The 20,213-nt window shown below is 39.8% G+C and overlaps 1 protein-coding gene across 1 annotated transcript in view; it reads right to left on the bottom strand.

Moving 5' to 3' along the window:
- Positions 1 to 20,106: 20,106 nt before the first annotated feature.
- The window catches only part of LOC138048636 (uncharacterized), a 741-nt gene continuing 634 nt past the window's right edge, over positions 20,107 to 20,213 (bottom strand). The window contains exon 1 of the mRNA XM_068894794.1: positions 20,107 to 20,213. This exon is cut by the window's right edge and continues 634 nt beyond it. Coding sequence (XP_068750895.1) covers positions 20,107 to 20,213 — 107 coding nt within the window.

The raw sequence follows: 20,213 nt of genomic DNA, 5'->3' as shown, positions 1-20,213 counted from the left end.
AAGAAAACGTTTCTGTCGAGCTTACTTAATTAAAGTTACAATGAACAGAGCTCAACTTTAAAAACTCTTAGGCTGAACAGATTGCAAAAACCAAAATTACAGTCCTTTTTAATCTTCTTCAATTTTGCTTATACCTGCCTCCTTTAGTATTTGCTGTTTTATTGTTAAAGTTTGAGATTGCGAGCTTGCTTTGTGAATTAATTTATGTTCCTCATTTTACAAACTTTGTTCATAAACTTTGCATAACAGATTGTGTTATCATTCGATTGGTTGAAAAAATCATATGACAAACGTCCTCTCTTCTGAAAATGTTACACGATGCATGCAAATAAGTGTCAAGAAGTCAAGAGTGACAGGATTTATAATTTCGAATAATTATACTTTGCAAGTTTGAAATATATAAAGAATGGATCATGGATTGTGTTCCAAATTACATGGGAAAATATATGTGATTACTTATTAATGGTATGCATGAAAAAGTATCAAGATGGCTTATCCATTCTTGCCACCAGAGCCTCGGATCGACCCAAGACTCTGGGAAACTCCATGTAGGAGAACATACGCTGTAGGGTTCTTATTACCGAAAATTGGCTATGTGAACCTCACGGTGCCTGCTCACCCCTAGTGCGAACATGAATGTACCAATTAGAGACGCTATTGATTGTTCTTCAAGAAAACCAACGTGAAAACACTTCGTTTCAGGGTTCACCAAAGCTCTTGTCAAGAGAAGAGCTCTGTGGTCGAGATTGGATAGCTTATCATATGTATGCAGAAGTAACGCATGCGCATCACGAATACCTAATCATGTATCCCCATTTTGCCCCATCCTGTGCTTGCATTTGATTGGCTCTCAGTGAGGTTCTTCATTTATTGACCAACAAGAATGCTTTCTTTTTACTTCATTTTGCACTGAATTGCATCTTTTCTGCACTGTGTTACTTGAAAGCTTCGTTTCTCTTAGCCAATGGGAATAGAAAAGTTTTTCCATGTAAATTAGTTGTCAGTAAGGTTTGTCTCAAATACAATAGACTTTGTTTAGACTTGCAACATCTGGAGTCTTTCATTGATTTCATAAGAGCATAAAGCATAGGCTGCCGGGTAACGTTTAAAGCGTAAAAAGCGTTGCTTTCGCATCACACCTCCGAGCGACGACTGCATGATGTCCTCGGAGAGGTGATGTTAAAAATATGAAAAATAAAAGACGGAAGCTTGAGACAGGATGGCGTTCTACGGGTGCATACGTTTATAGAGATGCATATGTCCAGCAATGTTGTGTTGTTAACAATCTTGTGGAGACGCTGAAGTTGACGTGTTATACGTCTGCCATCACTGATCACTCAACCGATCAAAGGGTGCTATTAAGGACAGTTGACAAGTTGATGCAGAAGAAGATAGAAGAACAACTTCCACCCTCATCTGACAACACCACCCTACACTCTAAAATTAGGTGTGATTTCGTAAGACACCTTGTGTGTTTTCAAACATATCAAGGTGTTTTGTTTTTAACACACCTCTTTATGATCTACAAAAACACTCCAGCGTTATATTCAGTCGCAAGAAAAAGTAAAGTCATAACCCAAACTGATCAACACTGAAGATTTCCAACTGCCAAGGAAATATATAAAAAAATCTTATTTGTATCATAGTGAAGACTACAGGGTGGAAAGGAACTGATTCAGGTGTAGGTGGATGTTATTTCTCCTCCCTTACAAGCAACTAAGATATACAGTTTAGATTCGGCGACCTGCTTCCGCAACACTTGCAGCCTGTTCATGAATGCATTATACAAGAGTGTAAAGAATGCTACTGAGCAACGGTTTCGGAACCAAGGAACATTTTCAACAAAATAAAATAAAAATTCAGACATGTTTACATGGACTTAAGTTACCTCAGCAGCGGCATTTTTTTTTTAACTAAAACCGTCATCGACAATTATTGTCAACGTAGCTAAAGCTAGAGAGAATGTATTGACAAAGTGAAGTTATCCGACAGGCACAGCCTGGGCAGGCAGTCTTCGGTTAAATTACAAGTACAAGGAAGGGTTGCGTTTTTGCAAGCGTTGGCCATGTAGCACTTATTTTTCAACAGCATTAACTCTTGGAGGGTAATTTAAAGTGCTATTTTCTCCTCATGTAAACCATGTGAGCGTTAACGCTACTAATGGAATTGGGCTCACACAAGGACAAAGGAAAACAGTCTGACCAGGGTGGGAATTGAACGGCCACGACCTTCGCGTTAGATCACCGCCACTCTACCGACTGAGATACAAGGTCAGACGGGAGCAGTTCAATTCCCACCCTGATTTTCCACCGTTAGGAGACAATGAAGATGTTATTTGACAGAGCGCACGCGTACGAAAACATTTGGCATACTAGTACTTTAGAAAACAGTTTCAACAACACCTTGGTTTTCTCATTCCTTTGCAGTTCCTTGCTGATACGTTTAGTTGAAATGTGTGGGGACCTAGGTACTTATTAAAGCGTATTTAAGAATGGAAACCAGCGGGCATCTTGCAGTCATTATATTTTTGATGTGTGGTTTCTGGAGTAAGTAAAAAACCTTTTATTGAATTAATCTATACTAAGGGTGAGTTTGCATGATCAGTCATGGGATGTCACTTTGAGTTCCCAAGAAGAATTTAATTCGGTTAAAGGGCAATCATAGAGTCTTAGTTGATTAGCCAGTCTGTTATTCTCTAGCTCAGCCGGGAAGAAGCATGCAAAAGGGACTTATTGGGGGCAATAATTTTCATCTGATAAACGGCTTTCAATGCTTCCTTTTCCAGTCCAACCGTGAGAAAAGGAAACTTGCTTAAATAAGCAAAAACTGCATGCTTTTCATAGCAACTGTCGAAAGGGTATAAACGTTGATTGACTTGCCTAGAGGAAAGCATACCATTGTTACCTTTTTTACATTTTTCCTGCAACGTTAAAAGATTTTAAATTTTAAAAGGGAGCTGACTTTTTTTAAAAGGTACACCAATTTTTTATTTGTTTAAAATTTCAGTTTAAAGTTTCTTTAAGAGATACAAGCAATAGCAATAACGATAATAATAACTTTTGATGTATTTGATATATTTCATTGAAACACGCCAGCCTGGCTTGGAACAAGAATCGGCAAATTACGGAAATGCAACCAAGAAAGGATAATGAAACTTCAAACAAGATCCGCTGCAACAAATTACCTTTAGGTTCTTTAAACAGACTTCTGGAAATACAAGCTAGTGATATTTCTCCCCAATTTTACAAGAACTCATTGCTGACAATTCGAAAACATTTTATTTTAACTACGCTCTCCATCACAGTACGGTTTCCGAAAAGCACACTCATCTCAACATGCAAATCTTGATTTGGTGAACGCCATACAACAGATAAATGTGGACAAGCGATTTTTCTCATGTGGTGTCTTCATTGACTCGAAAAAAGCTTTTGACACTATTGATCCTAACATTTTACTTTATAAATTTGAATACTATGGCTTTTGTGGCAAGATAAACAGGTGGTTTTTATCCTACTAACAAGATCGAACTCAGACAACTCAAATTGATCCACATGTATTTTCAAGGATCGACGTTACCTATGGTGTGCCTCAAGGCTCCGTTCTAGAATAACGCGTTCCAAACTAAATTGTGGCATTACATTTTTCAAAATTTCAGACTAATTACTTAGATTCAGTCGGAAAATAGCTTATTCTAACGGGTAATCCTGTAATTTCTGTCGGATTAATGAATTTAAAGCAAGGAATCTTAGGGGTTTCTTCGGAAAAAAGGGTAAAAATGTCAAAAACGTACATCAAGATATTACACGGAGTTTGAAAATTGCTTCCTTAAACAGGAGAGAATTTTCTATATGTAGTCGTAATCTCAAAATCGTGTTAAAATTGAGCAGAAAGAATTCTTGTTTCCGGCGGATGCCCAAATTTTCTAAGTCACTGGTTCTATTTTATCTCGAGATTTTGGGACGATCGTAACTCGGAAATAATAAGGAATAGCTTCTTCGAAGCATTGCGACCGCCAACCTTTGAATTTCGGAGCCCCAAAACCACCCAAAGAAGTTTCCGAATTTCGGAACCCCAAAACCATCCAAAGAAGATTCCGAATTTCGGAACCCCAAAACCAGCCAAAGAAGTTTCCGAATTTCGGAACCCCAAAACCAGCCAAAGAAGTTTCCGAATTTCGGAACCCCAAAACCAGCCAAAGAAGTTTCCGAATTTCGGAACCCCAAAACCAGCCAAAGAAGTTTCCGAATTTTGGAACCCCAAAACCAGCCAAAGAAGTTTCCGAATTTCGGAACCCCAAAACCAGCCAAAGAAGCTTCCGAATTTTGGAGCCCCAAAACCAGCCAAGGACGTTCCCAAATTTCGGAACCCCAAAACCACTCAAAGACATTTTGGAACGTAATTTACCTTCAAATCTTGTTTTATTAAAAGACCGATTACAACCATTAAGACTTAAGTCGCGGCAATTTCCTAAAATTCAAGAAACCATTTTTTTTTTATTTACAGTATGACAAACAGAAAACTGCGGTTAGTCGTTCAATGCAAACCCAAATGATTGCTGGCGAGCCTTAGCGAAAAAACTCAAAATTTGTGGGATGTAAGATCGGAAGCATGTGCAGTCGATTGTGGCGTTATCATGTCTTTAATCCGGGGTATTGATACCACTGATGACGTCACGTACACGTAGAAGGGAATCTTATGGCCTCACAGCCGTCGAGTCCGGTACTAGTGGGTCGTCATTGATCATCATTTAACCGTACATGTTCAGTCTTTGAACCTCTTACATTTGACCGTCGAGTCAAATTTTTCTTAAACGTCTTCAATCGTTGAGCGAAGACAAAATCAGTTCTCGAGCTAGACAACGGGCAGTCGTCCTTCTTTCCTCAGAGCCACGCACGACGGATCAAATTATTATTTTATGCAAATGCTAGTGGTAAAAAAAGAGGCGTGTCACGCAATCGCGCGCTCTACTATTTCAAAGAAAAATAAGAGACTGCTCGCAGTCTATTCTTAAGCACAACAATAAATTTAAATTGACGTTTGTTCAACTAGGCTCAGCATTTCTCAAAAGGTAACTCTTTTGCTGAAAAGGGGCCAGAAATTTCAGAAGAACAGAAGTTTAAATTCAAAAAATGAACTGACATGCCATTGTTTTGAAATTATCCCTTTGCTTATAAAAATAGTAGCGCTTGCCTTAAACTAAAGATATGCACACCTTTCTTAGCTCTTTTAATACTTTCACGCACATTTCCCGTACCCTTTTGCTTCAAAAAATTTTCAGCTGTCAGTAAAAAAAAATGCCAGTCACTGCTCTCAGTTTCCACGCCAGCACTCACTTTCACACTGAAACTCCTAGTCTCGATCTATATGATAAAAACCATGATTTTGGCAACGTGAAATCAGTTTTGTTTTAAGAAAAACTTGAGTAAAATCGTTCTCTGGTAAAAAGTTTTGAAAAAACTATGAGCTTTCGACAGACTGAACTGCTGCCTTCAACGGATAAAAATGTGTGAAGCCTAAAAGCGAAAGAAATTTAAATATAACGAAAAATTCGCATAAATTAAAGGATAAAAGCATGTAGTAGAAAGAATGTTTAAAATGCTAAGAAAATTAGTGTTTCTTTAAGAGAATGTGATATTGTCTTGGGAGTGGGCACGAATTGTTGTCTGCCCCTACAGTTTTTGCCGTGTGCCATGACTCCAATGTCTTTCTACTCCGGTTGTTCGCTTTGTCAATGATTTTAGAATTGTTAAAGTCAATATCATGATTAAAAGTCCACGCGTGTTTTGCTACATTTGAGCCTTTAGTACAATGCTTTAAGTTCCTCATATGTTCCTTTCTCCTAGTAGTAAAGGATCTTTTAGTTTCGCCAATGTAGCTCCACGGGCAAGATGCGCATGGAATTTTATAGATGACATTGCACTGGTCGTCTTTGGCAGGTCGAAACTTAGGGATAGGGAAATGCTGCTGTAAAGTTTTCACTGGTCTGCTAGTGACTTGGATGTCGTGTTCCTTGAGGATTCTTGTGAGAGGTTCCGTGATGCCTTTGATGTAGGGAAGGACTGCAAAGTTGCGTCGGTTTGTTGGCTCAACCCATTTAAAGAACATACCAACCAACTCTTCTGGAGTAGGTGTAGGTGGTGGAGGCCTCGCTTTCTTTCCTATAACATCAGCAGCGATTTTTTTGGGATAGCCGTTGGAGTGTAAAGCGGCGCAAACACGAGCAGTTTCACGGGTCTTTCCAACTTGTGTGTTGGGGAGATTCAAAGCTCGATGCAGGAGTGTCTCAGCGGTGCTGATTTTATGTTTCCTGTCATGGTGTGAATGGAAGTCGAGATATCTATCCGTATGCGTGGGTTTGCGGTAGATGTCGACCAAAAGTTTTCCGTTATCGCGCGAAATGAGGGTGTCAAGAAAGGGTAGTTGGCCGTTGGACTCGTGTTCGATGGTGAAAGAAATATGCTGATCGATTGAGTTCAATGAATCGTGAAAGGAGGCAACAGCGTCACTCTTAATAATGCAGAAACTGTCGTCTACATACCGCTTCCAAAATTTCGGCGAGACAGTAGTCGTGTTGATTGCTGTTTTTTCGATTTCTTCCATGCATAGGTTGGCTACTACATCAAAGGCATCACGGAACCTCTCACAAGAATCCTCAAGGAACACGACATCCAAGTCACTAGCAGACCAGTTAAAACTTTACAGCAGCATTTCCCTATCCCTAAGTTTCGACCTGCCGAAGACGACCAGTGCAATGTCATCTATAAAATTCCATGCGCATCTTGCCCGTGGAGCTACATTGGCGAAACTAAAAGATCCTTTACTACTAGGAGAAAGGAACATATGAGGAACTTAAAGCATTGTACTAAAGGCTCAAATGTAGCAAAACACGCGTGGACTTTTAATCATGATATTGACTTTAACAATTCTAAAATCATTGACAAAGCGAACAACCGGAGTAGAAAGACATTGGAGTCATGGCACACGGCAAAAACTGTAGGGGCAGACAACAATTCGTGCCCACTCCCAAGACAATATCATATTCTCTTAAAGAAACACAAATTTTCTTAGCATTTTCAACATTCTTTCTACTACATGCTTTTATCCTTTAATTTATGCGAATTTTTCGTTATATTTAAATTTCTTTCGCTTTTAGGCTTCACACATTTTTATCCGTTGAAGGCAGCAGTTCAGTCTGTCGAAAGCTCATAGTTTTTTCAAAACTTTTTACCAGAGAACGATTTTACTCAAGTTTTTCTTAGCATGAATCCTGGTAACGGATCTTCAATATTTTTACAGTTTTGTTTTATTATTTTAAACTCAGTTCTTAACCACTAGAACTGCAATGCTGGGTAGTTGTCACAGAAATACACAACAGAGAAATAAGTTAAGTTTTCATGACAGAAAGAATGCTGCCGTTTGTCGCTGGCACAATCATGGCACTTAATCGTCTGAGTACACAAGTGAAACCGAGCGGATAACTTCGAACATCAGACAGCATAGATTCAGTCTTATTGGAATCTGCAAATATTTCTGGATATTTGTGTTTGCAACAAACGGCATACTGACCATACTCTAAAAATGCTGCTTTCGGGCCCCGAATCAACCAAAAAACAACTATCAAATCAAATCAGTTTTTGTTTTAATTATGAAACGCGTTTCTCTCAGATTACCTTCAATCGCTCGTCTTTCTTGTCACTTCTTGAGGGGGAAATCACGGTTCAGAACATCACCAAGCTCTTTGCCATCCCTCTTTGGAGGACGGTTAGCGGAGTTATCAATAACAATTTTCTTATTTTCATTTTCAACAAAATACCACTTTGGTCTCACAAGGTTGCAAATGCCCACCGGTAGTCATCATCAATGATATTAGCTGAAAATCTTGAGAAGCCAAAAGAGCGTTGGAAACTAGGATTATTTTATCTGCACGGATCTGCTGATGCACGAGCTTCTTGATGGGACTCTCAAATCATACAAACGAGCCATCGTGCTATCCGCCCGTTTCAGGAGTTTTCCTTTGGGAATAACATCTGAATGAACTTCGGTGAGTTAATTCAAATGTCAAGATAACCGGAAATTACTGATTTAGTGACCGTGAAATTAAAAACTAGTGCACAGCCCTGTTCATCATTAAAAGTGTGAAAGCTACAATAGATTCCTAGAAGTTAATAAACCCTAAAAAGAAAGGCAAAAGGCAAATTGCATTAAGTTTCTACCCTTTTCTTATGCTGTATAACGCTTTTTTCATAGTACCAGGGCCGCTTTCGTGGATGACAAATTGATTCCAGTTCATTTTCCCCACAGGTCTTTTATCCTCATGGGAGAGTGACACCTTTTATAAGGTCAGCCAGCGCTAAACGAAATATTCAAAGAGGCCCCCTTTTTATCTTACAAAAGAGAAAAATCCCTCAATTACGTTTTTATAGTCAGAGCTAAAATCGAGAAGGAAATAGAAAAACATTTGCGAGCCGATGGAGTCGTGCTGGCCCATCAACACCTACCGCACTGTTTATCATGGTGTATTCGCATTCAAAAACCGGATGACACATTGAAACTTGCCGCCCAGTTTAGTTCACATCACGTCGTTGAATTTCAATGCTACAATACGGAAAAGACCTCGTTTATCGTCCTGTAATAGCCCTGCTACTGTAGTGATCTTTTCAATCCTCATTTTGTTGATGGAATTAGTGAGGAGAGAGGAAGCAGGTTCGGTCTTGTCTAAGTGCTTCAGTGTAGCCCAGATCGGTTGTATTTCTCGGTTCTTGTAAATTCGGATACTTTGAATAAGATACGATGACAAGCAAGTCGCCGTGATCGAGTTGCACATCATCTATTGCGCTTTCAGTGGACAAACAAAAAGATTGATTTGAAGAGGCTAAAGGAAGATATGGCCTGAGTCAGGTATCCCACAATTTTACAGTTGAAGATGTTTCGATCAAAGTCAGCAATGGTGAGATGACAAAAAGGGAGTTCACTTTACCCCAGAAGTGACTAGCACATGGCATTTAGATGACAAAGAAGACAGCGCGAACTCGCGTCATTAGTTCAGTCGATGCTGATTTAGAAGAGGCTATGATTCCACTTGCCATTGAATGATCGTCAGTGCAGACCGCTCTTGAAAAACTCATCGCGGATTAGTTGGATGACATACCTGAGGTGAGTTCATACAAAGATGCGAATATATTCCCCTTCATTTAGAATAACAATGAACAAAAAAAATTTCAGTTGTAAAGGCCACACAGGCCTACACATTTGAAAGACTGAACTGGAAATTACAAGACAAGATCATGTTTAAGAAGCAACTATTTTGTTGAAAGTTCAAGATTAGGTATACAATATTTTCAAGAAATGGTGTTATTTCAGATAATGGTGGCTAAATAAATTTTCATTGCAGAGAAACTAAGCAAGGAAGTGACAAAGCTGAATTTGCAGACCAGCTAAGAGAGAGAGCTGCTTTGTTTGGAGGCACCCAGTAACATAATTATATGCATTTTTATGTCAATATTTAATTGTTTTTTTTTTCTTTAAAAAGGAATTTCACCCCTCAAACTGTTTTGAAAACATAAAGCGGTCTCTAAACGCATTCCAAGTTAGTAAACATCGTTTTTTTGTAGGATAAGAGTTGAGGGGTCCGAAATTCGGAAAAACCTTTCAAGTTAGGTGGTATAATTATCGTTTTTTCTCGGATAAGAGTCGAGGTTCCGAAATTCGGATGGCATTCCAAGTTAAGTAGTAATCATCATTTTTTTGTCGAATAAGAGTAGGGGGTCCAAAATTCGGAGGGCATTTCAAGTAATGAAATGAAAACTCCAAGTTGGTCAGTATTAAATATTTTTGAGAGACTTGCTGCTGAAATATGAGAGGGCATGGGAACGAGAAAAGGTCCAGCTGCTGAGGAAAATTCAACATGGCGGCTACAAGTGCTGACTCGTTTGTGTGTGACTATGCTTTTCATTAGCCTTTGATATATTATATAAGTAAGATATTTCATTATTTTCTACATTTTTAAAAGTGAATTTCACATGTTAGAAATTTATAAGCCAAACTAATACAAAAATTCAATAATTTATATTGTACTTACAGATACAATAGCGAGATCGAGTGAGATTAAGACAGTTTCATTTCATGCACGAGAGCCACGAACGTGTTAACATTCGCTAAAGGCTGGCCCTTCTTACACTGTGGAAAAATGGCAGAAACGGAAGAAATTTTAAACGAAATCGTTTCCGAGGTCGACTGGGACAAGTGCGTTTTATGCCAGGAAGATTTTTCTGAAAAGTTAAGATGTCCTTTCGACTCATTGCGAAGTGAGGCGGGTTCATGGTATGATTCATTGTGTATTAGCATCCAAAGGTCTCGTGAACTTGCTTGCTTGCCCCTCAAAACACGACTATTGACACTAGATATACAAAAAGACAAGTTATCAAAGGTATTCCGTGAAAGGCGTGTAAAATGGCATAAATTATGCAGAAATATGTTTAGCTGTCTGAAGATTGAGAGAGCATTTAAAAGAAAAGCAAGTGATACTGATGTAAAAGATGACGAGAGTAGAAAGAAATTACCCAAGAGGAGCACAGATACTACTAAGACCAGTCAATGCTGCTTCTTCTGCGAGGAAAGCTCTGGTGAGCTTCACAGAGCGTCTACTTTTAATCTTGATCGGAACGTAAGAGAAAGTGCCAGTATTCTTAATGACACATCACTACTAGGAAAACTCAGTGCAGGAGACATGGTAGCGCTTGATGCCTTATATCATACTCAGTGTTTATCACAGCTCTACAAGAGAGCAGCAAGAGTCAAAAATCAAACTGTCACACAAAATGATGAGGACTCTATATACCAAGGTATTGCGTTGGCAGAATTGGTTTCATCCCTTGAAGAATGCAGAAGTGATCCAGATGAAAATACAGTGTTCAAGTTGTCCGAGCTTTCAAGAATGTATGCATTAAGACTCGAGCAGATGGGGGTTGACATTTCACAACGAGTTCACAGCACTCGTCTTAAGGAGCGATTAATGCAGCAATGTCCGGATTTAACATCATATAAAGATGGCCGTGAAGTCCTTGTTGCTTTCAGGGAAGACGTTGCAGCTGTTTTGAAGAATGCCAGTGAGAAAAACACAGACAACGAAGCAATGGTGATTGCAAAAGCAGCCAATATTGTACGCCAGGACCTCCTTAACCTTGAAAATAGTCAGTTTCACCTTACATTTGAAACGAACTGTCAAGAAGCCTCAGTCCCGCAGTCTTTACGATCTTTAATTGCGATGATTATGGGTGGAACTAGTATTAAGACTCAATCAAGCAACCTTGTAGAAAGTCAAGCTGCCCTCACAGTATCACAGCTTATGAGGTTTAACTCCGTGGTGCGACGTCGCAAAGATTCTAAAGCTAACTATCATGCAAAGGAACGTGAAACGCCACTGCCAATGTATGTAGGTATCCTGTTACATGCAGAAACCAGAAAAAGAGGATTGGTTGACAAGCTATGCGACCTTGGACTTTCTGTTTCATACAACAGAGTCCTAGAATTCTCAAGTGAACTGGGAAACAAGGTGAGTGCACAATTTCAAGCAGAGAACGTCGTTTGTCCTCTCAACCTTAAACGGAACCTGTTTACTACAAGTGCGGTAGATAACATCGATCATAACCCCAGTTCCACTACCGCAACTGGCTCTTTACATGGCACAGCAATATCGCTTTTTCAGCACCCTACCAGAGAGAATCATGGCCAGGAGCGAGCTATCGTACAACTTGCCTCTGTCCAGCCTATCAAAGGTATCGCTTCTCTCCCCAAGCAATATGCAGAGGTCCCCCCGGTAGAAGCATGGAAAATTGATCCTTCATTTCCAAATACCACGGTTTAGGCAGACGAATTCCACCGTTTAACTGTAGACCCTTTCAGATGAGAAGAAATGGTTGGACCATGTGAAAAGAGTACTGGACAACAGCGTTCAAGACCAAAACGACGAGGGTTGTATATCTTGGGCTGCATTCCACGCAAGTCAAACCACGGCAGTCACAGATATTCCACCAGATATTTCCTGTCTACTGCCACTGTTTCAAGAAGAAGCAAAATCTGTTGCTATGATTTTGCATTCAATGAACACAGTGAAACGCTCGGTAGAATTTCTTAATCCCGGCCAAACCCCTGTTATTGCTTGCGACCAGCCACTTTATGCAATTGCTAAAAAAATTCAATGGCAATGGCTAGAGACACTGGGTGAAAAGAAGTTTGTTGTTGTACTCGGAGGACTTCACACTTAAGATGGCAGCATGGAGAGCACTTGGAGATTTACTAGAAGGAAGCGGTTGGACGTGCGCAATAACTCAAGCCAACATAGCATCATCTGGAACAGCTGACTCGTTCCTGAAAGCCTCTCACGTCTCAAGAACCAGGCATGCCCATCAAGTTAGTGCTTGCAGCCTCCATTTTCTAATGTGTAAAGCCTATGAAGAGTACGTCGAAGGGCTCTCAGATAGCGATGACAAACTAGAGTTCAACCAGTGGCAAGGGTATAAATCCTTGTTGTGCCCACAATTTAAATATTGGTCCTTGATCTTGAAGATTCAAATGACAATCTTACTATTTGTGAAGTCACTGCGAGATAGCCGATTCAGCCTCTACAAAGAATCTCTCAGAAATTTGCTTCCCTGGTTTTTTGCCCTGGACAAAGTTAATTATGCACGATGGCTGACAGTACACCTACATGACATGATATAGTTAGATCACACTAGTCCTAACGTGATGCAGAAGTTTGAAGAAGGCTCCTTTGTGGTACGAAAGACCCAGAGAAAATTCTCTGCTCTGGCAATCGACCACGATCATGAGCAAAACAACAAACTTGTTAAAGGTAGGTGTGACAAATAATTTACGACCTCGGATTACTAAATCGTCTGAGAAGACAGCAAGACAGGGCAGACATCCCGTTAAAAACGACGGTAGAACCTCGAACATTTGTTATAACTCTTCGTTGAACAAGGGCAGCATTGCTCTTTTGGTTTTTCATTTGCCTATTAATACATCCAGGACGTCACTTGAACAATACAAAAGATTAAATATTTCACCGTAATGGTTTTTGAAATATTTTGCCAAATCTGTTTATTGCATTTTTGACCATATTTTCTGAAAAATATTTACCTTTAAAATGTTCATATTATTTTATGTATTTAGTTATTTTTTATTACTTTTATATACAGACGATATTAAAATAAAAACATTTTTCTCAAAAGATTTTCTTTCTGTTTTCTTTAAGGAGATGGTGGTGCCGTGGGATTGACAGAGAGTTCTTCCCAGCTCCTGAGGTGGATGGTGTCAGGTCCTGAGATTGCAAGGCTTATTGCTGAATTTGAGTCAATACAAGATGCCATTAAGACAAACCAGAGAAAGGGTCCAGATATTCACCATCACGAGCAAGTGAAAAGTGTACAAGAAAAGTTCCAGACACAAGTAAAAGCTTTAGTCGAGGCCATGGAAACTTTTGGAAATCCCTTTAAAGAAGACAGTGGCGATGTTCTTGTCCTTGACACCAAAAACATTGCTAGCGAGCAAGTTGTAGCCACAGTCAACGGCATCGAGAATGCTTGCCAACAGCAGTTTCAAATGTTTGTTGAAGAACGCCTTGTAAAGCACAAGAAGGAAGTAACAGATGTGATTAAACTTAACAAGTTTCCGTTGTTCAGCAACCCGAGAAAGTCACCTTCGAAGGAAAAGCAAGATGTAGCCTCCCTGAAACGGAACTGTACCCTGTTTTCCCAATTGTACATTTCATGCCAAGTACGTCAGGGTAATTTGGACGAGTTCTTTGCTCACGAAAAGCAATCATATACCCCCTCCATCTCCAAATTTGGCAACTTGCGACCGGGAGTGAAGTCCGACTTGCTTAAGTGCCTAGAGAACCTGGCAAGAAACCCATGTAAGACTCCAGAAGCAGATGCAATGCTTATCGATGGTGCTGCTCTTGTCAACACGTTGAAGCCTTCTGGAGCGTGTAAAACCTTCTCTGACTATGCAAATCAAGTTTACTTGCCTTACATGAGTAACCAGTTACAGAGTGTGCAGCGGGTTGATATCATCTGGGATAGATACATCCCTAACAGCTTAAAGGCCCAAACTCGTGAAAAGCGAGGGAGGGCCGTCGCAGAGTAGAAGCAGATGTAAGGCTTCCTTTTAACTGGGGAGAATTTCTATTTAGCTCAGCAAACAACCATGTTAACTTGTGAATCAAACAAATGCATTCTATCTACAAGCGACACTCTTGTGTTGTCATCTTCTTCTGAGGAGGCTGACACAAGGCTGATTTTACATGTGTCTGACTGTGCGCGACAAGGTGCAGATAAAATCATTATCCGTACAGTTGATACTGATGTCGTTGTACTTGCTGTTTCGAACTTCCGTCGTTTGGGGACTAGTGAGATGTGGATTTCGTTTGGAGTTGGCAAGCAATGTAGATATATTCCCATTCATGACATCGTTAGGGCTCTTGGAGATGAAAAGGCTCAGACATTGCACGTTTTCCACGCACTTACAGGCTGTGATCAGACATCAGCATTGTTAGGAAGAGGGAAGAATACCGCCTGGGCTACGTGGATGTCTTATGGAGAAGCCACAGCAGTTTTAAATCCCTTAGCAAACAGCTTACTATGCAGGATATCCAAGATGCTCTTCCTGTGCTTGAACGATTTGTAGTTTTGATGTATGACCGAGCAAGCCAGTGTCAGATGATGCCAGGAAAGTTCTGTTTGCACAAAAGGGAAGGACGCTTTAGAACATTCCCCTACTGCCGATGCATTATTACAACATGCGAAGAGAGTGGCCTACCAAGCTGGACATTGTTGGGGACAGTGTTTGGTTTGCATTCCAGAATTGCCCTCTCCTAGTGAATGGGGATGGACAAGATCTGAGTCAGATGTGTGGCAGCCTTTGTGGTCCACCTTACCTGAAGCATCAAACGTTTGCCAGGAGCTAGTGAAGTGTGGGTGTAAAGCAGAGAGAGGTTGTAAAGGACGGTGCAAATGTTTAAAAGCTGGAATGTCCTGTATTGCGCTTTGTAAATGTGGTGGTGAATGCCAAAGGGAGGATTAAGCTTTCCGACATTATGACAAGATTTTAAACAAGGCTTACTTGCCTTAAATGGGTTTTTATCATTGCATTTGAAACAGTAGACTTCAAAAAAGAACTCAAGATACTGCTAAAATCCGTGACACAATAAATATTGCAATTCTTCTGTAAATGGTTCAACTATTACCAGGAGTTTAAGTAACAAACAATGTATTTAATTGCGTAGTTTCTCTCGGTACAACTAGTGATTTACTGATAAAATGCACACGTGGTTGCACATTCTACGACAAGCTGCAAAACTGCCCTATCATCTACCCCCCTCCCACTTCAACCATGACTAGACGAAGCTCTCTAGATAGCTCTGGAGAACCCTAATCGCCAAAAAAATTCTAATTCTGCCCGACTTTTAGGAAGTGCATTGCATTTTTATTCACAAGAAAGCTAACACAAGCATACAGAGATCTATACGACAACCCCTACTTTGTAACCCCCTATCCCCACCCTTTATAAATGAATTCTAAGTGCCGGTGGAGACCTAAATAACAGCTTAAGGACATAACGCCCTATTTATCTGAAAAATTCGGCATAACAGCAAACCCTCTTTCAAATAGCAGCAATTGTTTTATAGATCGCAATCACCCAACCCCCCCAAGTACAAAATACCCCCCTGACTGGGGTCCGTAGCTAACATTGTTCAGCAGCCCAAGTACTATTATCATGCCAAATTTGGTCCTTTTACCCCTAAGTGCACAATTTTTTCACCATATGGCTTGACAGAAATCACACAAAATTCGAATTTATTGAAAAACAAGTGCCTCAATGTTCGGTTTCAGTCCGTAAAAACACAGCAAAAAAGAGGATCTAAATAATTAAGTTCAGTGAAAACCGGCCGAATTGTTGCCCGTGAAAACCTGTACGTTTCCGACATGACAATTGAAAAACAAACTGTTCATTGCTTGCGGCTGGAATCTGAAAACCTGTTGGGAATTTTGTAAATGAAGAACTCCAGCGTGAAGACTTTCTGAGCTTGAAAGAAATGCTGGACCGGGCGAAGGCTGAGGTCTTCCATCCAAAGCACTTGACAGAATATCTGAGCAAGCCTTTAACTGACAGCTTCAATAATACCCAAGGAAAAATTCGGAAATTCATCTGCCATTTCTGCGGATGATGGCGTGAGCTTTCGTTTGTTCCGTGCTTTGTACTCTCATAAAGCACGCTGTTTAAACCAATAAGAGGGCGCGTTATATAGAAACTTTATTATAACATTTGATACAGTGTAGTACGTTATTCTGCCATAGTACTCCTCTTTAAAATTTTATATTACTATAAGATTGGCTTTATGTTGTTATAGGTCTCTTTACTGAACTTCCTGTTGTATTGATAGGGTTGGTTTTCAAGCATTATTTAGTCGGATCAGAGTGGTTTTCAATTGCGTGTCGAAAGTAATTAGCGAATTGCTCTGGTTTATGAGTACTTCACTCAGTGATTGGTTCAAAGTTCTCGCGCCACTGTGAAACCAAAACCAATCAAGGCTCGCGCGTGCATATTTTCTCGCGCTTTGTTTGGGCTACTTGTCGTTACTTGCAGTTTTGATTGGTTGATTGGCCAAAGTAATTACCTTGGGTTTCCCTTTACGACACTCGATTGAAACTCAATGTAACATGTCTGAATAGTTTATTACAAAGGATCCCCACTTTAGGGGTCCTCTATCATAGCGCTCCTTTATGATCGTATCGATGTATTCAATCGTTTGGTTATGAAAATTGTTATTTATTTATTTATTTATTGTTGCTGCATGTTCATCACCTTTTGTGTACGGTATAGACATTGCTTATGTTGCACAACATTACTGAAGTGCTGTACTTGTTCCACTAAAATATTCCAACTTCCTTATCATAGCCAGCCATTTTAAGGTTTCTATTATTTAAATAAAACATGGCTTCGAGATGAAGTGCTCTCATACAGGTCACCCTTTGCCCCAGAGACTCACCTCTTTCTTTGTTACCATAACAACGAGTTTAAGATTGTATAGGATAAGGACCTCTTCCACTGAAGATCTTGACCCCCCTGGAGAGAATTATAGGATAAGGACTTCTTGTGGGAGGGTATAGGAAAATGATCTCTTTCAATGGGGATTCTCGACCCTTGGAGAGGGTTGGGGGACTACGACCTCCTGGGTGGAGAGGACTGTGATCTCTTCTCTAGATCCCTCAATCGGATAGGATAAGGACCTCTCTAGTGGGGGATTAGTGTGACTGCCTGGAGAGGGTTGCGGGGATTATGTCCCTTCTGGCTCTTTTTAATGTTAGTTTGCAATCTTGACCTGAATAAGCTTTCTGGGAGTACGGTACTTTATCCCCAACCCCTCTTTGTCCCAAAAATACTCCATCAACTGAGCGATGAAGCCACACAGTTGGGAGCAGGTAAATGTTTGAAGTTGGGGTTGTAGACAAAAGATAGAAGTGATCCTTGACAAATTGGATGATAGCGATGCGACACACATTATAATTAATTTCGGATACAACTCTGCATTGATACTTCAATGTAAAGTCATGGCTGTCGGTAATACGACAGAAAAGGACATTTAGCTGCGGTCTTTTTTTAGCTAATTTTTCTTTCAAAATTTTATGAATGAATGTTTTGCTCGTTTTTAAACACTTGCATTCCATATTAACTAGTGCTTTGCATTACAGTACCGCATTAGTCAGTAAATAGTGGAGTCGTGTAAAAGATCTTTATTGTCTTACTAAGGGACAAAGCTCGCCAGCTATTTAGCAACGTTAACTCGTAAGAGCATAATTTACTTGACAGTTTTCGATTTTCCTTTATATACACAGGGGTAAATTCTTCAAAACCATGCTCCTTCGACGTCAATGGTTCAAGTGGGGCGATCAATTTCAGTTCACTATTCATCATAGAAAACACTTGCAGCTGGCATATTGCAGCACCGCCTCATCACAGCATCGCTTTAAACTTTACTACCCTTAGTATCCCGAATTTTCCTGAATGGGAATTCAGTTGGGTAGCCGTCTATGATGGAAGGAACATAAACCAGACCTTGCTTGGAAATTATACCGGAAAAAAGTGCCCTTTCACCGTACGTTCGAGTGGACCGTTTTTGTTGGTAGTTGCAGCACCTAGCTATTCAAGCTTTGACGCACATTTTACCTCTAGTACCAGAAAAGGTAATTTGCCAAACAGTTTCTCGTTACTATCACCTGTATACCGAAACCTTAAACAACATGGTTTACCTTAAAACTGAAATTTATAGGCTTTCCTGCTTACGCCTATATAACTAGGACCGACCACAAACAGGATAGGCGTAACCTAATATTATGGTTCGGCATCACATAGATATGTCTCAGCTGATAGAGCGTAATTAGTCAGCTTGTCTGACAGAATTGTTTGGATTATAAAGAGATATGCATTTTTCAGATTCCATACTTAGATATGAGATACTCGTTTTCCATTAAAGGCGGTCGATAGTTGGGACAGCTGAATTTTCATGCTTTTATTATAAATATTGAATCCTATTTGTTGGTAACATTATTCATAAAATTAAAGTTTATGCCATATATCAATACACAGACGTTCTTAACTCACTTTTTGTTTTGTTTCCTGAAAGTCAGTAAGTGTTTATCATAAGTTGTTTGACAGAAATGAAATTCTTTAGTAAGAAAGGTCTTGTTAGCTATTCCTCAAAATTCTCGAAACATTGCACTGCACCACGGGTCCCACGCTAAAGAGCGTGTGTTCCCTCAAGTATATCCATAACATTTCACAGCTGACCTTGCAAAGCCTTACAACCGGATTTTAAGTCTCATGTTATGATGGTGGATCAGTTTTTCAAAACTTTTAATTATAATGGGGCTTAATTAGGTAAACAAAAGTATAACATGTATATATATGGTTGTGTTTCTGAAATACAGCGTAACAGGGTTGGCCCTAAGGTGAAAGGAGTCGAGTTCCACCAATGTGCTCCCGGTCTCGATTCCCAGACTCCAAGCCCCGATACGGTTTCTCCTTTTGTTGTAATGCAACCTTTCATTTGATTTGCTTTAAGTTGATTTAGAGCTTCTCCAAGCAGTAGGGCACTTGGCTCGGCTACACAATCTTGAAACATAATAAGGTGAATCCAAGGCACAATGATGTGTCTTCCCAATTTTCAACAGACAATAAAGTGATTATTATTATTATTATTATTATTATTATTATTATTATTGCTAGTAATACTCATCACTACAGCTGCCTTCAACCTTTAAGTTTGTAATTCAGAGGCACTGCGAACGCTTGAAACACATTAAAACTTTGTTCATCATTCAGGTAAAAGATCATGACAGACCTGCTCTGACTTCCTTACGTGTCTTTGCGGTTGCGACGCTGTAATAGGTGCCTTCAAAGTTTTGCTCTAACGAGCATGTCTTTTAGTGATTTCCCTCTTCTGTATTATATGATAGGAGGTGTTTTGAAAATGTTTTTCAGCACTGGCTAATTTTGTATTACACTCCATTCTTGCGTCAAGAGTTGTTTAAGGTTTTTTTACTGCTGGATGATATGTTGTGACAAATGGCATTATTCTCTCGTGAGTCTTTTTTGTTTGTTTTCTTAATGCCGAACGCCTTCCGGAAAATTTTACTTCAGACATGCAGTGTGCCATCTATTAGGTTTTTAGGATAGCCGCGAGCTTCAAGTCGCGTTTTAAAATTCGAGATGGCCTCTTGGAATTTTGTTTCTGAGGAGTTTGTACGCAAGAGTGTGATAGCTTCATTCTTTATGAAACCTCGTTTTACACCTGGTTTTGTGACAAGAGGTATAGTGGATGTATTGGAAGGTCTCGGTTTGTTTATAATGGCTTTTGATGTCAAGGATCGATTCTGTTTCAAATCTAACTCCTTTGTAAACCACTGTGTCAAGAAAAGCGATTTCGGTGTCTGAGATCTCAGCTGTGAATTTTATCGTTGGATGATATGTGTTTGCTAGTGTTATAAATATATCTAGGTCCTCTCTTTTTGCGTCCCAAAGCGATAAAACGTCATCGATATAACGTTTTCATGCTATAGGCTTTATCCGCCCTTGATTCATTAGGTTGGTTTCGATTTCGGCCATGAATATGTTGGCGAAAGCGATCGCCATTTTTGTTCCCATAGCCGTTCCAT

This window comes from Montipora capricornis, chromosome 5 (assembly GCF_036669925.1).
Source record: "Montipora capricornis isolate CH-2021 chromosome 5, ASM3666992v2, whole genome shotgun sequence".
NCBI lineage: Eukaryota > Metazoa > Cnidaria > Anthozoa > Scleractinia > Acroporidae > Montipora > Montipora capricornis.
This window is presented reverse-complemented; position numbering and strand designations above follow the sequence as displayed.